Raw genomic sequence first — 22,401 nt, forward strand, 5'->3', positions numbered from 1 at the left:
ATCAAATGCCTCTACTAATGCTAAGGCTGTTCAACATAAGAATGTTGCACATCATAATTGGCTTGCATCCAAATATCGAGGCTCATTTTCTGACTACAATGGGGCTTGCAACAACTGTAGCTATTAATCAGTGCAAACTAGATTTTGAACGAGGCTAAGAGTAGAAAACTTACTTCTTGTCCAAATGGCATTTGAACATTCTGGTTTCTTGCGAAAGCTATTGGCCGCAACTCTTGCCTAACTATACTTCTACCTCTGTTATAACCTAATAAGTCTATTCCCTCCTCAGCTAAAGATAAAGCCAACTTATTAGCATCCTACTTTCTTTTTGTTTCTTATATAACTCTTGCGCATTGATGATCTTGGTAAACCACCTCTTGTGGTCTTCCGTCAGAAGAATGAATTCTGAACAATATCAATGTCCAGAAAGCTCCAGGTCCTGACAGTATTTCTCAAATTGTCAAAGTCTGTTCTCCTGTTGCATTTTTAGACTATTATTCAACTGGTGTTTTTCGTACTGCTTGGAAATTTGCTTATATCTAGCCAGTTCCCAAAAAAGAGTGACAAATCCCACCCATCCAATTATAGTCCCATTGCACCTACTTCTACTCTTTCTAAAGTTATGGAGAAATCCATTAAATGCCAATGCCTAATCTAGAAAACTTCCATCTAATCAATAATTGCCAATATGGATTCTATCGGTGTTATTCCACTAGTGATATAGTGGCTTATGTTACCCATCTATGGACAAATTCAACGGGAAAAGTTTGGAGAAAATCGAGAAGTTTCTCTTCACACTTCAAAGATCGTGTCCGACATAAAGGCCATGTAAATAAGCTTCCATCTTATGGATTGCTGACTGTTTTCTGTAATTAGGTATCCAGTTTTCTCTGAACACTCACTGTGGGTGATGGTAAATGTCTGTCTATCTTCTAACTTTTCCACTAAAGCTGGTGTTCTACAGAGTTGAGTTATTTCTCCCACTCTTTTCCTCTCATATATTAATGATATTTTGTTTGTTATTTGGTTTTTAGGAGCATTAGCAACTAAGACCATATTGCTCTGGGGATATGCGGTGGTCATTCTCTGACCTTTCCACATCCTCCGTATTTGGTGGTCACAGGCTCAAACCCTGGTCTAATCAAGAAGCGTGTGCTATGCACTGCTGCTCCTGCCCACCTGACTATGGTGGCGCCTCATATATTAATGATCTTCCATTGAACAAAAATCCTATCCATAGCTTTGCTGAAGATAGCACATTGCATTCCACCTTCCAGTTTCGGAAACCCTGCCTTGCGCAAACAGCTTCAATTTTTCAAATATCCACTACCAATTCCTTAAATGCTGATCTCCAGGTACTTCTCCAGTGTGGCAAAGATAACTGCATTTCAATCTTTCTAAAACTGAGTCCTCTCTTATATCTTGAAAAAAGGATTCATATGTCCCTATGCTTATATTTGATGACACTCAGTTTTCGCGATAAGATTACATATCTGTATTAGGGATTACCAAAACTTCTAATCTCTCTTAGCATTAAGCACATCACAAATATTTCTTCTTCTGCATCTAAAAAACTGGATTTCCTCTTCTGTTCTTGGTGTTACTTTTCTTCTAACCAATTACTCACTCTGTACAAATCTCAAATCTGCCCTACCATGGAATATGTTGTTTCCACATCTGGTGTGGTGCCCTCAAAACCTCTCTCAGGCTTCTAAGACTCCACTCAAAAGAGGCCAGTAAGGTTAGTTAACGACCTGTCTCTAACAAAGTCTCCACTCTGTCTCACAGACTTTGTTTCTGCTGCATGCCTTTTCTATAGATGCTTCCCACATACCGTTATTCTGGAATGGCTTCTGTAATTCCCACTATCTTTTCAAAACCAGTCTGAAAACATGCTGCAACCAGGCAACACCCACTTATTATCAAATTTCAAACTCACAGAACCAACTTTTCTTCTTTCACATTTATCTCTTCAGATTTCAAGAACAACCTTCTTTCACATGTATTTCCTGAAAATTACAATCTACAGAAATTAGTGTGATGCCAACAAATATCTTTTTCTGTCTTACAAACCTTCAACCCTTGGACAGTATTGGGTACTATAGGTTCTAATACCTTTTTGTGTTTGAGATTTTCATTAAAAAAAAAAAAAAAAAAAAAAGCTGAATACCTTCATCTGTTTTGTCAGAAAATTATGAAACTTTTTTTTTGTTACTCAATACATAGTCATTGAACCACTGCAGAGATAATAAATGGAGAATAGTTAAGCTAATGAGTTTATGACCCTGTTCGGCTGATGCCAAGAAAAGTTACAGGTTAGATGTTAATATATAAGAAGCAATCCCAACATTTTTGTAAACAAAAATTAGATGGTTTACTGGTTATTAAGAAGTTACAGTACAGAAAACATGAAATCAGTGTTTTTTCCTAATAAACTTAAATATACCCATATTATGACTTTTGCACAAGATTTAGATGGTTGGCTTACTGGATCATTTGACTGCTGTATCACCCTCTTTTTTTTTTTTGACTGCTGTATCATCCTCTTTCTTTTTGGTTATCTAAGTTATCCAGAACTTAGATAACCAAAAAGCTCTATTAGCTGGATTTCTATATTCCAAAACAGGGATCACCAATTACAATAGCTTTCTTTGCAATCCATATTAGAAAAAAATGTAATTCATCACAGTCCAGATTCTTTTTTAGCACAAGTAAATATTATGGTAACATATTTTTATCAATGCCAAGAAAGCTCCAGGTCCTGATGTTATTTCTCAACTTGTCAAAGCTTGTTCTCCTGTTGTCTTTTTAGACTTTATTAATCAGGGAACTCGCACATATGCAAAACTAAAATAATTGCTGCTTGGTGGAATCTGATATATAATAAGTTCACCACTGTGATTTGGTCAATCAGATGTTGTCTGGTTAGAAATGAATACTGCAGTTATTTGCATTTTATCTCCTGACGTTTAACCCTTTGAACAAACATGGCATAGAAAAAGCATTCATTTTAATATTAATCAAGAGTGTTGTAAATTTTTGTAAATGTTTAGTATGAATTGATTTGATGTTGTTACAGTACTGTACAATAATTATTATTTTTTAAAATCAAATAACATTAAATTTTACTTGTGCCAATTGCCATATATGTACTTTTGTTGGTTACAATAGTTTTCAAATATTTTAGTTTGACTATTGTTACCATTGGGTTTCCTAGGTTGAAGGAACGCTTGAATAAACAGATAATTTAGATAACAGAATATCCTAATTCCAATGCATACTGGTTTTATTGTATATGGAAAGATCAATGACTTTTTTTTAGTGAAAACATTATTACATAGCAATATTATTGAAATGCTTATTCTATAAATTTCAACCTTTGAAATCTATACGTCAAACATATTAATGTTCTTTCACTTTCCAAGTACAATGTGAAGGAGAATAGAATGCTGCAGGAAATTCAGAAGAAATATTCAATGTTTTTCATTCAACAAAAGAAACAGGCTCTTTATCTACTACTTTTTTTTTTAAATTAAAAAAATAAAATTATATGCATTATCTTTCATAATAAATTGGTTACCTGAAAAAATATCTTGCCTTGAAACTATTACTTTATCTGCAGGTTTTCCAACACCTACATAATGTGAGAGAAAGAAAAGAATTAGTTTTAATATTAATACTTGCAAATTTCCCAGATGAATCTTCAGTTAGCTTACAAAAAGGAATATGAGAAATACAAAAATCAAACTTTTGATATACAAGAAATTTCTTCACGCATACAATAACTATTTATTTTTGTTAGCTCTTCCATTTAACACAGCAAACTAGATAACATTATTAGTGTCATATAAGCTTAACAGCTGAAACTTATATACAATAATAGTTAATGAAAAAGATAAGTATCTTTAGAGAACAAATAGATAAAAATATACATTTAGATTTCTTATTTTAGAAGTCATATATGCACAAAAGTCATACAGAAGAACTTTAAAAATCTAGACCTTTTGAATATTTCTTTGCAGGTAATCAACTATTATAAGGGCAGAGGGAAAATAGACTGGCCAGATTTATTTCCTAGATTGCATGTCATTGTTACTATGCATTTGCAATGTATAAAATCAAAAGACATTCAATACTAGTACATAGTTTTTATAGTAATTCAATTGCTGAAATCATATTGTACTATTCCTTCTCATAATGAAAAATACTGGACAATCGCAACAACCATGCTGGAGGTAGCATTCGAGCCTGTGACTTTTATTTCTTAGGTAATTATGTTACTCACTGGACCAATCTAACAGTGTGGGTTAACAATCTGGCTTAATACTGGCAACTATTATTCCATGGAGATTACAGGAATCAGAGTTACTGTATTATCTATTATATAATAAAAATAATGAATTAACCCTGAACACTTAGACTTTATGCAGAAATATCAGAAGTTTCAAAAATCCAGGACACGTCCCAGAAGATGCTTGACTTACCAGGTTTTACCGTGTATCCGAGTCCCCACAGTTATGAGGATTTGAAAATTAAAGCTTTTTCTCTTGAGAAAATTGACCAACCACTTGAATATTTTTTGTGAGAACGATCTTCATGATCATGCAGCAAAAGTTAAGTGTGAAGTTAAAGACATAACTAAATGCTATGACACAATTTTATTTGAAAAAATACAGCAAAAAAAAAAAAAAAAAAACCACGAACTATTAGCTTAAATGATATCCTTTATGAATTATATACAAACTGGTTAAATAATACATTTAAATTAATGACTTATACTTTTTAACGATATACAGTTCAAGTATCATTTAAAAGTGTCACAAATAAATCATCTACATCCTTTCTTAGCACTTTCCAGCAAAAGTGATCAAGGTGAGATTGAAAAAAAAAAAAAGCTTACTATTAATGCCTCTCATTTTCTTTAGAATACGTGTTTTGGAATCCAACTATGGCCATTCAATTGCTTGCGTGTTTGCTCCTGTCACTAGATCCACATAATTTTCTTGATGGTTCACGGTAAAATTGTGGTAACCCATGACATTTAGACTTCTATACGCAGGCCATTCGTCGGAATGAATCACTGAACCAGATTCACATTCCTGTTCAGTGATGGCAATCAAGGTGCCTCTGTCACAGCGGTGCACATAAAAATACCGACAATCAGGGCCTTGCTTGAGATCAAAAACCCAAGGCTCATAAATTCTTGGTCCATAGTGCCTGTTTTGTACAACTGCATTACTATCTTTGGAGAGAGGAGCTTGGTCGCCATTCAGCATACTCTGTAGCAATCATCTTACCTGGTGCAGTGTAAGAAATAGTTGCTCTACACTCTTCTCTGCACATGTTATACCAGTCAGCTATAGAGTTACATGTCCATTGGTATTTCCAGTACTAAAAGACACCAGTTCTAAAATTTTCCACAAACTCAGATTGTACTGTAATTTGTTGTTCATGTCCATACAATAGAAGAATGCATTGCCTCTCCGGACAGAACATGAAGTTTGGCACACTTTTATGCAGACAACGAAGTATAAGCCTATATTCTCCACATCTGTCACGTTTTCTTTTTTCTTGCATGACGCTACCACATTGATGACAAAACCCTACGTCTTGGGGTACATCCAGAAGATGGTTTTCACATTGAAATGCAATTGCAGTGCCTTCTGTCAAGATAGCAAGTCTGTAGAAATCTTTCAATAGCACTGCATAAGGTAAAATGCCACATCAAAAATCATTCAGCACATTTATTCATATATCATATTTTTAGCACCACTATAGTGCTGGCAGACTGCACTATAGCACCAGTAGTGTATTCTCACACTTTAGTATCTGGTAGCTGCTGTAGACTGCAAGCTACAGTAGGACCAAAAAAATGTCTAATAAAATAATTTTCTCATTTTCAGTTCCTTCATCCATTTTTTACTATGTAAAAGTACATAGTAAAAAATATAAACATTACGAAAATTTGAACCCTGTTTTAAATGGAATTTTCTGGAACCAATTATCCTTGGATAATGAGGATTCCCTATACACATTTTTTATTTTGTATAACCAGACTACTATTACTAAATGTATTTGTTTTTATTATCCAGTATAGTTCCAGAATTAAGAATAAAAGTTTGAAATGCCCCCAGTTAAGACCAATTCTTGTTTTTTCCCCCAAAAATTGATTGATGAAAGAATACACAAATGCACTTGCTGTTCTAACTTTTTCACATGCCTGATAGAGAGATAACTTATCAGGTTAGGCAAACATGATTTCCCACTTACAAATCAAATGCTGTGATCACTTCAGGATTCCACTCCTGGCAAAAGAATCATGTACTGTATCCTTGACCACAGATTAATAATTTTCCCAACTACAGACGTCTTTTAACATTTGTTCTAATAACAATAGAATATACAAATCCACCTCACATAAGTCTTTAACCAAGTTAAAGGTTCTTATAATAAATTAAACTTCTCACCTGATTATTTATCAGAAACATACCTGGTTTCTTCATTTCTGCAGGTGGAGCAGAAGATATTGGTATAGCCTTTGGATCGAAAGGGGTTTCTGATGGCTCAAGTGTATAATGGTGAAGGGCCTTCTCTAATGCAACAATTGACATATTGATTCCTTCGGAGAGAATAAAGTAACAGTATACAATAATTAGGCAAAGAAAATTAGTCAAAACACAAAAATAATATAATTGTGTAAAAGGAAATTAATCAAAATTTCAAACTCCTATGGGTCATTCTATGTCAAAAATTTCAGCAGAGTAAAAGAAAAATTTTCAAAGTTTTATGTGAAGGTTATTATGCAAGTACACAAAACTGTAGATTTCTTGGTCAATTACTGACCAGTAGTGGCTGCCTACAAAACTCCATGGCCTGCTCTAGTAACCTGTCTGCACTGCTCAGAGAACTTCATATCTGAATGGACAATTACACCCAGGTTTTTTTCATTCACTACCTGCCCGTGTAGTACCAGGTGGTAGATGACTTTCATCAAACGGGTAAATACCACCATTGTGCTTATTGGAGGCTTGAAGTGGTGAAACCCATGTTTAGTTTCTAGAGCAAAGTTTCCCCCTCGTGCATGGTACTTAATACCGTGCATGGGTTTCCCCCATGCACGGTACTAAGTACTATAGGTTTTGATACCTTTCGTGTTTGGGGCTTTCATAAAAAAAAAACAAAAAAAAAAAAAAAAAAAACCATACAGTCGGTAAGTTTCTCTTGGGTTACTGCTAGCCATATGCAGTACTTTGCATTTGTCAATGTTAAACTTCAGTTGCCACTTTTCAGCCCATCTGCCTAACTTTTCTAGATCCTGTTGCAGCAGCATACTGTCTTTACTGTCATTAACAACCCTGCCAACCTTTGTATCATCTGCAATTTTGGACATTAAGCCTGATATACCTTCATTGATATCATTGATAAATATGCAAATATCATTGATAAACAAAATAACAAAGGGCCCAGCACCGAACCCTGGGGGACTCCACTAATGACATTAGTCCACGTATGGCAGTGTCCATTTATTACCATTTTCTGCCATCTCCCACTCAACCATCCCTTTATCCATTGCAACAACTTCTATTAATGCCATACCGCTCCAATCTGTAAAGCAGTCTTCCATGTGCAACAGTATCAAAAGCTTTCCTGAAATCCAAGTATATGATATCAAAATTATTTTCTGCATCCACTTCCTTTGTTACCACATCATAGTATCCAATCAAATTGGTCAAACAAGGCTTCCACTTAACAAACCCATGCTGTGTCTGAATTATTACTGCAGTCTTGTCTAGATGATCCTGCATCACTTCTTTAACCAATGACCCCATTATTTTCCCCGTAACAGAAGTTAAACTAACAGGTCTATAATTATTTGTGTCACCCTTTGAAACCCCTTTGTGAATTGCGGATACATTTGCACATCTCCAGACCATGGGGACCTCCCCTGAATCTAAGGATGCTTTCATAATTATGGCTAAGGGTTTGCTAACTTCCCACGCTGCAGCCTTCAATATAACTGGATAGATTCCATCTGCCCCAGATGCCTTTTATATGTTTAATTTCAATTTCTCCTCTACTTTGTTCTCCGTTATTACAAAATCATTTAGCTCCCTGTTAGAGTTCAGTAAACTTCTGTTCTCCCCTTCCTTACAGAATTCTCATGTGTGAATGTAGATGCTGTTGTTGTTGTTGTTGTTATTATTTTTGGTGCAAGGGCTGCTCAGGCCATACTGCACCTATCAGTGATGTGGAAGATACTCATGATGACTGTTCAGTCAGAAACGACCATATAAATTTATCTGTTTGAGAAGGGAGAAAAATTCTGTGGGGTTGGCATCGTTACCTATGATATGACAGAGCTTCAAAGATTCTTTAAGATTAGGAAGAAAACTGAGAGAGAGTAGCCAGACATGGGAGTATAAGGTGCATTCAACAAGAATGTGCTTCATTGTGAGTTGAGAATTGCAGTGTGTACACTGAGGAGGATCATTGCCTGTGAGGAGAAATAGGTGAGTATTGTGACAGTGACTAATTCTTGCTCTGGCTAGGATTACTTCTTCCTTTCTGTTTTCCTGGAAGCTAGAGACCCATAACTGTGGATCTGGTTTTATTTGAAAGAGCTTATTATCCATTTTAGTTTGCCATATAAGTGTCCGTTGTTCCTTACATATTCTTTGTATATTAGATTTGTAGTCAGCATATAGAACGAGAGAACATGATGAATCTGAATTAGAAGGATGTTTGGCGGCATAGTCTGCACATTCATTTCCAGATATCCCAGTGTGACCTGGGATCCAGCAAAAGATAACTGCTAGCTGGCGTTCCTGAGTATGTATTAACATACATATTATAGTTTATTAAAGGATTCTTTGGTGAGGAGGTGTTTTGAAAGGCTATAAGTGTACTCTGTGAGTCCGTATATATTATACTCTTTTTGATGGACAGATAGAGAATATTTTCTAGGGCAAGCTTGATGGCGAATAACTCAGCTCTATAAATGCTGCATTCAGTGGAAAGTGATACAGAGATAGCATTAAAAGAGAAAACTGCTGCGGCACCTACTCCACTATCAGACTTGGATCCATCGGTATATATTTTTGTAAAAAGAGGATAATTCTCTGTGAGAGCAGTATGGAGTTGTATATTGATATTTGCAAGGGAATGTTTTCCCCAGTTTAGGTAGTAATTGTTGCAGGACGGTTTAATGTAGGCCATTGGGGCGACTGAACAGGTTGGATCTTGGAGGACTTTTTTGAGATGTAGTAGTAGTGGCATGTGATGTAAGAAAGCAAGTGTATGAGCTTATGCAGCATCAGCCAAAAAAAAAAAAAAAAAAAAAATTTCCTCCAAATGCCTGTCCAGTTCCTCCTTAAATTTATTTAACCTATCAACTTCCATGACGACAGATGGAAGTTTGTTCCAGCAATTAACCAACCGCTGGCTAAATTCCAAACCCAATAAGATGTTATAAGTGTCAGAAATTTGGACACTCGCAAACAGTCTGTCGAGGTGACTCAGTATGTCCAAACTGTGGATCTATTGGGGACACAGTTCCTGTTGGGAGATGGATGTAAGTTGGTGAACCAGTATTTAGGATGGTTAAATTCTGCCTGTCAATGAGCATTTCAATAAGTTTTCCCTGTCCATCTGCATTGGGAGAGTCCCACAATGGATGGTGTCCATTGAAGTTGCCCAATAAACAGAAAGGGGTTGGAAACTGCAGAATTAAATCTTCAAGTTCATGAATAGTGCAAGGCTGACTGGGCAGCAGGTATATAGAAACAAGTGTTATAGTGACTCCAATTGCTATTCGCGTAGCAACAGCTTCAATAGAGGTTTGAAAGGAATATGTCTGCAAGGGACTCGTGAATCTATGCGAATAGCAACCCACTGTGAGCTTTATTTGTAACCGGTCTAACTTCTCTGAAAAGAGTATAATTTTTCATCGAGAGAGAGATACTTTAGGAGTTAAATATGTCTCCTGTAAACAGATGCCAACTGGATTATGACGTTTAATTATTTCCTGGATGACATCAATATTGCTATGCAAGCCTCTACAATTCCATTGGACTATGTTGTTCATTGTTTAGATTTAGATGGATGAGCTGAGTGTGTTTTTTTAAAGTCTGTTTGACATGGTCACTTTTAATTTTATCGCTTTTTGAGAAAATTGGTCTTGTGTCTATTTTATCCTCTGGATGGATCTCCAGAATGGTTTCTGTTTCATCTTGACTTGGAATTTCATTGGTATCCATAAGGATGGAGTCATCTGGCTGTTTGCTAACGGGATCTGGCTTCTCTGTTTGAACGTGTCTTACAGGGGCTGCATGGGCAGCAGGTGGTATGGTGACTGGTGTGTTGTTAGCCCTGCTTGAAATATGTTGCTTTGATGATTGTGGTACAGAAGAGAGCAAGAATCGAGCCCATTCAGAAATGGAGATGTTTGGTGGGATTGATACTGAATGAAATTTTATAGAGGCTTCGGCATATCTACGTCTAGGCATCTGTAGTTGTAATTGCTTTCTTGCTTCTGGGAACGATACTTTCTTTTCTATTTTGAATTTCTGTATTTTTTTCTTGTATTTCTGCTGTTCACAATTTTTGGAGAAGGCTGGATGGCTGCCTTTACAGTTGGGACAAAGTGAAGGCTGGACATTACAGTCAGCTTGGGTATACTCTTTCGATCCACAGTTTGGACATACTGAGTCACCTCGACAGACTGTTTGTGAGTGTCCAAATTTCTGACACTTATAACATCTTGTTGGGTTTGGAATTTAGCCAGCGGTTGTTTAATCGCTGGAACAAACTTTCATCTGTCGTTGTGGAAGTTGATAGGTTAAATAAATTTAAGGAGGAACTGGACAGGCATTTGGAGGAAATTTTTTTTTTTTTTTTTGGCTGATGCTGCATAAGCTCATACACTTGCTTTCTTGCATCACATGCCACTACTACTACATCTCGAAAAAGTCCTCCAAGATCCAACCTGTTCAGTCGCCCCAATGGCCTACATTAAACCATCCTGCGACAATTACTACCTAAACTGGGGAAAACATTCCCTTGCAAATATCAATATACAACTCCATACTGCTCTCACAGAGAATTATCCTCTTTTTACAAAAATATATACCGATGGATCAAAGTCTGATAGTGGAGTAGGTGCCGCAGCAGTTTTCTCTTTTAACGGTGTCTCTGTATCACTTTCCACCGAATGCAGCATTTATAGAGCTGAGTTATTCGCCATCAAGCTTGCCCTAGAAAATATTCTCTATCTGTCCATCAAAAAGAGTATAATATATACGGACTCACAGAGTACACTTATAGCCTTTCAAAACACCTCCTCACCAAAGAATCCTTTAATAAACTATAATATGTATGTTAATACATACTCAGGAACGCCAGCTAGCAGTTATCTTTTGCTGGATCCCAGGTCACACTGGGATATCTGGAAATGAATGTGCAGACTATGCCGCCAAACATCCTTCTAATTCAGATTCATCATGTTCTCTCGTTCTATATGCTGACTACAAATCTAATATACAAAGAATATGTAAGGAACAACGGACACTTATATGGCAAACTAAAATGGATAATAAGCTCTTTCAAATAAAACCAGATCCACAGTTATGGGTCTCTAGCTTCCAGGAAAACAGAAAGGAAGAAGTAATCCTAGCCAGAGCAAGAATTAGTCACTGTCACAATACTCACCTATTTCTCCTCACAGGCAATGATCCTCCTCAGTGTACACACTGCAATTCTCAACTCACAATGAAGCATATTCTTGTTGAATGCACCTTATACTCCCATGCCTGGCTACTCTCTTTCAGTTTTCTTCCTAATCTTAAAGAATCTTTGAAGCTCTGTCATATCATAGGTAACGATGCCAACCCCACAGAATTTTTCTCCTTTCTCAAATGGATAAATTTATATGGTCGTTTCTGACTGAACAGTCATCACGAGCATCTTCCACATCACTGACAGGTGTAGTATGGCCTGAGCAGCCCTTGCACCAAAAATAATAACAACAACAACAACAACAACAACAACAGCATCTACATTCACACATGAGAATTCTGTAAGGAAGGGGAGAACAGAAGTTTACTGAACTCTAACAGGGAGCTAAATGATTTTGTAATAACGGAGAGCAAAGTAGAGGAGAAATTGAAATTAAACATATAAAAGGCATCTGGGGCAGATGGAATCTATCCAGTTATATTGAAGGCTGCAGCGTGGGAAGTTAGCAAATCCTTAGCCATAATTATGAGAGCATCCTTAGATTCAGGGGAGGTCCCCATGGTCTGGAGATGTGCAAATGTATCCCCAATTCACAAAGGGGTTTCAAAGGGTGACACAAATAATTATAGACCCGTTAGTTTAACTTCTGTTACGGGGAAAATAATGGAGTCATTGGTTAAAGAAGTGATGCAGGATCATCTAGACAAGACTGCAGTAATAATTCAGACACAGCATGGATTTGTTAAGTGGAAGCTTTGTTTGACCAATTTGATTGGATACTATGATGTGGTAACAAAGGAAGTGGATGCAGAAAATAATTTTGATATCATATACTTGGATTTCAGGAAAGCTTTTGATACTGTTGCGCATGTGGGGCATGTGGTGACACCTTAACTAGAATTCCACCAAATGAGTTGAGTCTCAGTAGAGACTCAGTGTTTAGAGCTTGTGGTCTCTACAAGCAGGTTGCCAGATTTTAGTCGTCTCACCATTTTCAGGGAACCGGCTATGTTCTCAACATTTTTGAAGGAGAAATGGCGATAGATTGCCTAAGGGCTGGTTTGTCAGTGAATGAAGAATCAGAAAACTTGGGTGTTCAATTCGAGGAGCATCTGTCTTCAGTCTCTTTGGACTGGTAGAGTCAATATCAGGTTGATGCAAATCCGTATTATTAGAATTTGTAGTCCTAATCAAGGGGAAATTGTCATATTCCATGTTTTGCTCGTTTTGGCCCTGGGGGTTTGCTTTACCTCCCAGGTTTCCGACCCTGCCACAGGGAGGCAGGAGCAGTGCCACTAGGTGACCTGGCGGCTGAGTTATTTGGTTAGTACTGTTAGAAATAGAAACAGAAAGGCAGCCTTCCTTTCTGGGCCTTTGCCTACTCCTTGTAGTGCAAAAGTGCTACAGTAATTATAAATAAAGAAAGCGGTAGTTGGAACGAAATATAATTTGTTCAAGGGCTCTTTGGACATAACGCTTTTTGGAACACACAGAAATCACTTGGTCACGTAACGCTTGACACCCGGGGCCGAATGTAGATGCAAAAAACTCATTCACTTTCTCAGCTATCTGAGCAGGATCATCAACGGTCGAACCACCAACATCAAATGGACCAATCTGATTCATCCCTTTCTTTCTAGTTTCTTTGTTGTTTTCCTTTGCCAAGGATTTTTTGTAATCATCCTTTCATTTTGCCTAACCTCCTTTGTGACTTGATTACAGACTAGCCATAGACTCGAGTCACCTGATAATTTTATGCATCCCATACAAAAAAAAAAAAAAAAAACATTTTTCTTCTCTGCCATGAGCCTCATTAGTTCATCTGACATACATTTAGGTCTAAATCTTGAACAGCATTTCTTAGTTGGTATGAAAAACCTAGTAACTTCCAATAACTTCTGTAACATTCACTTTATCATCTAGGATTGGAGGAAGTGTGACCAGGATTCTGGTAGTGTTTGGTGTTTTCTTGCATAAACTGGGTAATCATTTAATTTTTATTGCGCATATGTGATATTTTTCAATGTATATTCCTATAATATATCACTGTAAAATATGATAAAAAAAAGTTGTAAAACTGTGTAAAAAAAAAAGAAAAAAAAAAAAAAAGAAGGGGGAAACTAGGATACGTGGATAGATAGCAGTGTGTTGTTGCACAGGTTGCTGTGAGGTGGTGCATTAGTAAGTGGAAGTTCATTATTATTTCATTAGTCCTTAAAAAATCAAGTGTTCATTAGTTTTATTAAATCCTGATATGGCATACTGATGGCTAGAAATGATCCCAAAAGACACATGAATAAGACTGGCTTGGCCAGTTCATAGGTGAGCAGAACTTCTTGTTGTTATTTGGTTTTTAGGAGCATTAGCAACTAAGGCCATATTGCTCCGGGGATATGCGGTGGTCATTCCCTGACCTTTCCGCATCCTCCGTATTTGGTGGTCACAGGCTCGAACCCCGGTCTAATCAAGTAGCGTGCGCTACGCACTGCTGCTCCTCCTCACCTGGCTACGGAGGCACCCGTGAGCAGAACTATCTACTGGCATCCTTTTCTGTGACTTGAAGACCACTATTAATGTTTTCGTTTTATGCTCTTGAGTTCACTGTTATCTTAATTTTGGCATTCTAGTTGCTACTGATGCTGTGATGGGCATAAATGAATGATTTTCGTAATTAAATGAACAATAATCAAAATAACTGATTATATGCAAAGTTGATTAGTTAATTCTGTAATTACTGAAGAAGAAAAAAAACAAAGAAATGACAGTGGAAAGATTCAATACGATAAAATTAAATCAAAATGAAAGATAAAGCACTCTTTGCACTTGGGCAACAGTTCCATTTGAACTCTCTCATTAGACGCAAGATATTGTAGCCTATTGTAACAAGATATTGTAACACATTCAATTATGCCAATTACCAGTGTAAGCATGTTTTCTGAATTAGGAAATCTGTCTGAATTTAGAGCAAAAGCTTTACAGTAGTGGTACAAGTATCATGTGGTTGGAATGATGTTAGGCCAACTCACACTCACAAATACTGGCACAGGAAGGGAAGAGCCTTGAGAGGAGGGAGTAGCAATTATAGCATTTGCCTTGGATGTAAGGCTGGGAGGGACACAAAAGTTAATCCATCTAAGTGGAAGTTCGTTATTATTTCATTAGTGGTATAAAATTTTGATATTGAACACTGATCGCTGGAAATTATTACTGTAGCTGACTTACATGTAGCATCAGCAGCTTCATTTTCTTAGATTGATTCACATATGTGCTGGGACCTGGCAAAAGCTATGTCTCTCAAGATCAAGTTAGGGTATTTAGGGAGCAAATCATCTGTTATAGAACTGGGCAGTGAGTATTCAGTGGATGTTTTTCTGAGCACATAACACAGTTCAGTATCCTTTAAAGACTCAATATGATTTAATGCTTTTTGGAATTAAAAGAAGTTTACTGTAAATTCAACAGCATAAATGACATATTTGGTTGGTAACTGTTTAGCCAGTATTTCATTTGGGAACGTTGAGGCTATTCCAATGTAAGTTTTACTTTGTGATCCATCTACATGCATGCACGAGCCAAGAATGCTGAAAAACTGGAGTATATTTTCTTTAGGTGACAAAGCCTCCAACAATGCTTGCTGCATTGTTGGAGGCAAAAATTTCATTAGTGGAAAAAGATTTCCCTTCATGGATGTATTTGTGCCATTACATGCTCAACATGGATGTATTTGTGCCATTACATGCTCATGTAATGTGCCATTACATGCCATTACATGCTCAACTCAAAATCAGTAAGGAACTGAGTGATTTTCATACACAATGGACAGTTAGCTAAAGGCTAGTGTTATTACAGAGGCCAACCTACGGGAGTGTAAATAATAATCAAACACAGATAAATTTTGTATGCATAAAGTAAAATGAACTGCTCTCTTTGGATTGCAAGTGGTGGTTTATGTGCAAAATACAGGATATACTGAGCCCTTCTTCACATATAACACTATGATGTTATATGTGAAGGCCAAATCAGAGAAGGGCACTTCTGATCATGTTGAGTAGCAGACCAGAGCTAATCGAGCTCTGATCCTAAGACCATATGCATTCTGAGAAGGATGATTACAATCCATCTACCATCCAGTTGTTGAAAAAATTTTAGTTTTTGGTTGCAACTAATCCTGAGTTATTTTACATGCTCTGGTAAAGTAAGTATAAGATCAATCATGTTCCCCAAAACTCTGGTGTTAGCTAGTGTTGTTACTGGCTGATCATTTAGTAGGGGCTCTGTATAGGTGAATATTTCATCTGTGACTTTGTGATCCATCTACATGCACGAGCTGATTCTGGTTTATAATTTCTATGCAAGAAAACAAGTCTGCTGTGAAGACAAACAAACCAGGGCCAACTGTAAATGTATTAATATTAGCCATATAGTACAAAGAAGCCATAGACATTTTCTGAATAGCCTTAGGGGAGGTGAAAAAACTTGCGGCACAAATTCGGGTATTCTGGAGCAATTTTAAGGGAAGCGGATGGGGACAGAAGAACCATGCAACATGAATTTATGAAATAAATGAAATTGTATAAAGACAATTAATTGATAAGTGAATCAAAGTCAAACTAGCCAGTAAACATAAAACTTTTAAATCATGAATGAATTCAGCAAATTTTCTTAATCCACACTAAAACTGATAAAACCGAGTAACCTCTAAAATCTGGCATATTTTACAAAAAAAAAAAAAAAATATTACAATTCTGGAAATATTATGAAAGTAATCTGACACTCATATCAACAATTACATAATCTTTAAGAACACAAGCAAAAATGAGTGGCATTTCTTTCTTTATAAGATGCTTGCAGGATTATTGTGTACTTTAATCTGTTTTTATAGCTGCAAAAGGTTTAAGCTATAAGGTTTAAACTATAATGCTCTTAATTCTCACATCAGAGAACAAAATTTTCATTACAAGTTTCCCTGGTATTGCCCTACTTTCAGACAGATGACTTGATGATCGGTTAATCGCCCATTGTTTTAAAGATGAGGTTGCTATGATAGCCTGTTTTGGAATTAAATGAACACTCATCAGATATCAGGTGGTCTTGAGTAACAACACACAGACAAAATATTTGTAAAGAAGTTGTTCAATGTCAGTTATCTTACATTATATGAAATCAGAGTTTTCAAAGTTGTAATACAGTTGGTTAAAGTAAAACTAGGAAAACTCATTACAAAACCAACTTTGTTCTGCTGTGAGAATTAAGACTTGGCAAGCTGTATTTAAACTGCATGGGTAATGCAATTTAAATACAACTTGCAAAAACAGATCAAAGGACAAAATATTTGTTATCAATATTACTTATTTACAGATGTAAATAAGTTCAGTTGTTAGTACATAATATTCAATAAAATGTGATTCTCAAGCAGCTCAACCCCAGGTATACCTCTGCAAAATCCAGAAAACTTAATATGTAGCACTTCCCACTCCCCAAGGGTGCTGGATTTTAAAGAGGTTACTATATTTGGCAGATTCAGAAGATAAAATAAAAAATAATCAGCTTCACCAATGAATAAAATATGTTAAAACATTTCATCAGTTTTCTCACATCAATCAAACACTAAACAATGCTAAGCTGCTAATAACAGACATTTGAATTTTATATGTACAGAGAGAGAGAGAGAGAGAGAGAGAGAGAGAGAGAGAGATATCAGTATGCTATACCACAAATGACTCCCACCTTTCAATGTCCTCACTTTTCCACTGTTAATGTGTTTTTTTTTTTTTTTTTTTTAATTTTTTTTATTGTTGTTATATAGGCCTATGCAGCAAAATAACACTATGTCGCATGTGTATGTACTTAATCATACATATTCATTTTTGCATTAAAACTTAAGTTGGCAAGTAAGGTAACGTAAGTTGTACTTTACTTACAGTGCAGTTCTTGTATATGGCAGAACTACTGAAAGTCAGACTGCTGACTGTTTGCCTTCAAATAACACCATTATGATGTGTAAAGGTCTCTACATTCAGATGATACTGTTGTTTAAAAGAGTCAATTAAAACCAAAGATTATTTTATTTATGAAATTGGAAAATAACTGAAACCATCATCTGAGAAACTTGCTTTACAAATTAATTATACCTTAGTTAAGTATTTTGTTGAGACCTGGTTTACTAGATACACTCAATTATGATATAAATTGCATTTAAAGTTCCATACACTGCAAGAGAATAATGGATTCTGAAATTCCTTTCTGAAAAAACAGCTTAGAATTCAATAGGGTGTACTTTATAAAATTATTTTCTCCTTTTAGCATTAGCATTAGTAGAGGCATTTGATGCAAGAAAGCAAGCTTATGCAGCATCAGACAAAAAAAAAAAAAAAAAAAAACCACTTCCACTTCATCCCTCTGTTCATTTGAAATACCTGTCCAGCTGAGCCTTAAACTTATTTAAGCTATCAACTTCCATTACAAGGGATGGAAGTCTGTTCCACCAACTAACCACCCGCTGGCTAAAGGAAAGTTTTCACACGTCTATCCTATATCTGTCTTTCCTCAATTTGAATTTATGCCCTCTCAGGTGATTATTCTGAGCAAGAGGAAGAATCCCATCAGCATTGAGCATGCTCAAACCATTAAAGGCATTATACACCTCTATCAGATCACCTCGCTGGTGCCTAGTCTCCAGACACTGTAATTTGCAAAACTTAAAGCCTTTCTTCATAAGAGCATCCCTTTGTTCCATTCACTAATCTTGTTGCCCTTCTCTGTACTCATTCCGGCAGCTCTACATCCTTCTTGAAATGAGGCCTCCAGACCTGTATACAGTACTCTAAGCGTGGCCTGACCATTGCCTTATACAAGGGAATAATCACCTCCTTATCCCTGCTGGAAAAATTCCTATATATCATTGACAATACACCAAGAGCTACTCTTGTAGCCCATCTGCACTGCTCACAGAACTTCATATCTGTCTGCACAACCACCTCCAGGTCCTTTTCATTCTCTACCTCTGTCAGTGTAGTACCATAGAGTTGATACGTTGCTCTGGGGTTGCTGTTTCCCATATATAGTACTTTACATTTGTCAATGTTAAACTTCATTTGCCACCTCTCAGCACATCTGCTCAACCTTTCCAGATCCTGTGCAGCAGCATAGTGTCAGTAGTGTCCTTGACAACCCTGCCAACCTTCGTATCGTCTGCAAACTTGGACATTAAGCTTGATATACCATCATCAATATCATTTATATATACAGAAAACAATAATGGACCCAACACTGAACCCTGAGGGACTCCACTAATAACATTAGTCCATGATGAGCAGTGTCCATTGATTACCACTCTCTGTCTTCTCCCCCTCAATCACCCCTTTATCCATAGCAGCAATTTTCCTCAAATGCCACACTGCTCCAATTTGTGCAGCAGTCTTCCATGTGCAACAGTATCAAAAGCCTTTCTAAGATCCAAGTATATAATATCAAAGTTATTCCCTGCATCCAGTTCTTTTGTGACTGCACCATAGTATCCAATCAAATTGGTCAGGCAAGACTTCCCCTTAACAAAACCATGCTGTGTCCGAGCTATAACTGAAGTCTTGTCTAGATGATCCTGCAGTGCTTCTTCTTTTCTTCTCTGCCATATGTCTCATTAGTCCATCTGACATCCATTTAGGCCTAAACCTTGAATAATATTTCTTAGTTGGTATGTAAAGCCTAGTAGCTTCCAAGATAAGTTCTTTGAATGCTTCCCATTTTGAATTTGCTGTTGGTCCCACTGTATAGAATTTAAATACTGTCTCAGTCCATCGTAGTCACCTTTACGAAAGCAATAACCCTTCCCTTTACCCCTAATGGTAGTTATCTCTTTGAGTAAATCCCACTTCAGCACACTGTGATCACTGCCACCTAGTGGTTCATTTATCTGCAGATTCTTAATGCATGAAGAATCACTACTGATAATCAAATCAAGAGTATTACTCCCTCTAGTTGCCTCCCGAAAATGCTGATGTAGAAAACAATCATCCAATAAATCCACAAAAGCCTTGCTAGTGTGTGAGTGACCAGCCCCCAAATTCCAGTCAATATCTGGGAAATTAAAATCTCCCATTATAAGACTCTCTGATTTACTGGCCCACTCTATTTCCCTGTACAGTTCCTTATTATACTCATCAGAGTCATTAGGCCTATAGCACACGCCTACTCTCGATTTTGATCTCCCAATGCTTATGTCACACCAAACTGACTCGACACTGCACTGTCCAGCGATGTCAACTGGCTTCACTTCCTTGGATTTTATGTGTTTCTTAACTAATAGCATAACCCCCTCCTCCCTTCCTATACTGTCTATCCTTTCTGTAGACATTGTACTCCCCAAATTCCAGTTCTGCATTCCTTATATCTGTGTGACACCACGTCTCTGAAATCCCAACAATATCTGCCTTTGATGTTTTGAGCAATACCTCAAATTCATCAAATTTATTTACTAAACTCCTAGCATTGGTGTACACGCAAGTATACATGCACCTGCTCTTCCTCTTAGCCACCCTACACAACCCATGTGTTTACTTGTACCGCAATGACTCCCAGCAGTCTCTGAAATATCCTGCATCTTGTTTTTCAGGCTTCTGCTCATTCCAATAGAAGCAGTGCAAGAATCTCTTTCACCTCTGACAGTGGCTACTGTTAATCTATTAGTCTTTGTCACCCCCCAAACTAGCAGTTTTCCGTCCCACCTAACACTGCCTCGATAGCATCAGCAAATATTCTTGCACCCTTTCTATTTAAGTGTATCCCATCCCTGCAGAAGCAGTCTCTCCTGTTAACAAGTACAGTCCAGGCTGAAAAATATTCTACCCCTTGAGCCTTGCACAATCTTTCCAGGGCCGAATTGATTGATTGACAAGGCTCTCATCATATACTCCCTCCTATCGTGTCTGGGCAGAATTGCAGACACTTTCAAATTCAACCCTAATTCACGGCTTTTTTTCAACAGTAACCTGTACTTGTTAAGTAATTCTGCCGGTCTCCTACTCTTGATATCATTAGTGCCAATGTGTACAACTATATCACCTTTGCCCCTGGCAGACATACCCTGGTCCTGTTCCACCTATCCTTTTTAAAAAGCATGTTCCCTGTTTCCCTGACAATAGTCACCAACAACTACTAGTTCCTCCTATTAATAAAAAATGTGAGACTATTTTGAATTTTTTTTAGCCATTTTTAAGAAATAGACATAGAAAATTTAAAGAAATAGTCATCCATAAAGATCACATACATAACAAAAATAAAATTTCTTATTTTCTGTATTTTATAATTCAAATTGCAACCTTCATTAAGTAAAGCAATGCAGCTAAACTTACCGTCAAATATGTACTGCATATTTAATTTTTTCTGTTTCTGCATAAGAATATTTAAGTAAAAGGTAGCTCTATCTCTAACTTCATCATCAAGATCCAAAAGGCAACGCTCAAGTAGCACACTAATATTTGGTAGCAGATCTTCACAGTGAGCACCAAATTTAGCCAAAGCAGAAACAGCAGCTGGAAAGGGAAATAGATTCAATTAACAACTGATTTTTGAATTATTCCCAAAATGACAGTACAGCAATTGGGTAAAAGAAGAGACAGTTTATTTAAAAACAAGAGTATGTGTGTTTTCAGGCAAAATAAAGTTCACTAATCTTTAAATATTCACTATTTCCTAGCTCAAGCAGGTCTCGATACATCTAAAATGCATATAAAACTCTATGCTGTTACTGAAGGAATGATAGCAACAACTTTGAAATAATTTGCATTTCAAATAATCCAGTACAGGTGTAACCCTCGCATAACACGATAGTTAGGTTACTATAAAATCTCGTGTAGTGCAAAACCGTGTTATATGGGATTAAGAACCAGTACAAAAAGGGGTGTTACGTTCAAAAAGCTAACAAAAATACACCCATTTTTATAACTATTGGAAACTTAATTTTTATTAAAAATAGTAATAACTGAACAAACATCTTAAAAACTCTGATACATATGCCAGAAAATGTACGTTCATTTAATTTTCTTCCTCTTCATTGATGCCATGCACAATCAAACAAGAATGTTTTCTGTGTTGCAGAATATCTTCACCTTTTGAACTTTCTTCTGCAGCATCTAGATTTCGTGCATCTTCTGCTCTCTTTAAAAAAAAAATCAGTAATCTGGGTTTGTTTGCTTTTTCTTGATGGATCTTTGAAAAGTTCATGGTATGGAGCTAAGCATTTTTGAAGCTCCCTTTGGAAATTTGTGCCCCTTTCAGTTGAAGGATCTGCAATCAAAAAATAAGATTGTAATTGCTCGGCTAAGTTTATGCCTTCCAGTATGTTTTTAGTGTAAAATTTGCAACTTCAGAATTTTTACCTGGGCTATCAGCCTCTGAACTGATTTGGTTTACCTCCAATGCCATTTCCACCAAATCCACTTTGCCAGCCCTCTGTTTCTACTAATAATTCTTGAACATCTTCAGTAGTCATATCATTAGCAAAGGTGCATGATACAAGAAAGCAAGCTTTTACAGAATCAGCCAAAAAAACACCTCATTTTTCACCCATCCCATCCACTCACTCCCAATGTTTGTCTAGTTCCGCCTTGAACCCATTCCATTCACGCTAACAACCTCCACAACGACCGACGGAAGCCCATTCCAGCAATC

General features: G+C 36.7%; 1 protein-coding gene across 1 annotated transcript in view; it reads right to left on the minus strand.

The window, feature by feature from the left end:
* gammaCOP (coat protein (coatomer) gamma) overlaps nt 1-22,401 on the minus strand; it is a 206,837-nt gene that overhangs the window by 48,124 nt on the left and 136,312 nt on the right. The window contains exons 15-17 of the mRNA XM_090389779.1: nt 21,084-21,263; nt 6,491-6,619; nt 3,581-3,634 (exon numbers count right to left, since the gene is read on the minus strand). Coding sequence (XP_090245905.1) covers nt 3,581-3,634; nt 6,491-6,619; nt 21,084-21,263 — 363 coding nt within the window. The remainder of the gene's footprint in view (nt 1-3,580; nt 3,635-6,490; nt 6,620-21,083; nt 21,264-22,401) is intronic.

Source organism: Mastigoproctus giganteus, chromosome 2 (genome assembly GCF_048544385.1).
Source record: "Mastigoproctus giganteus isolate SK-2022 chromosome 2, ASM4854438v1, whole genome shotgun sequence".
Taxonomy (NCBI): Eukaryota; Metazoa; Arthropoda; class Arachnida; order Uropygi; family Thelyphonidae; genus Mastigoproctus; species Mastigoproctus giganteus.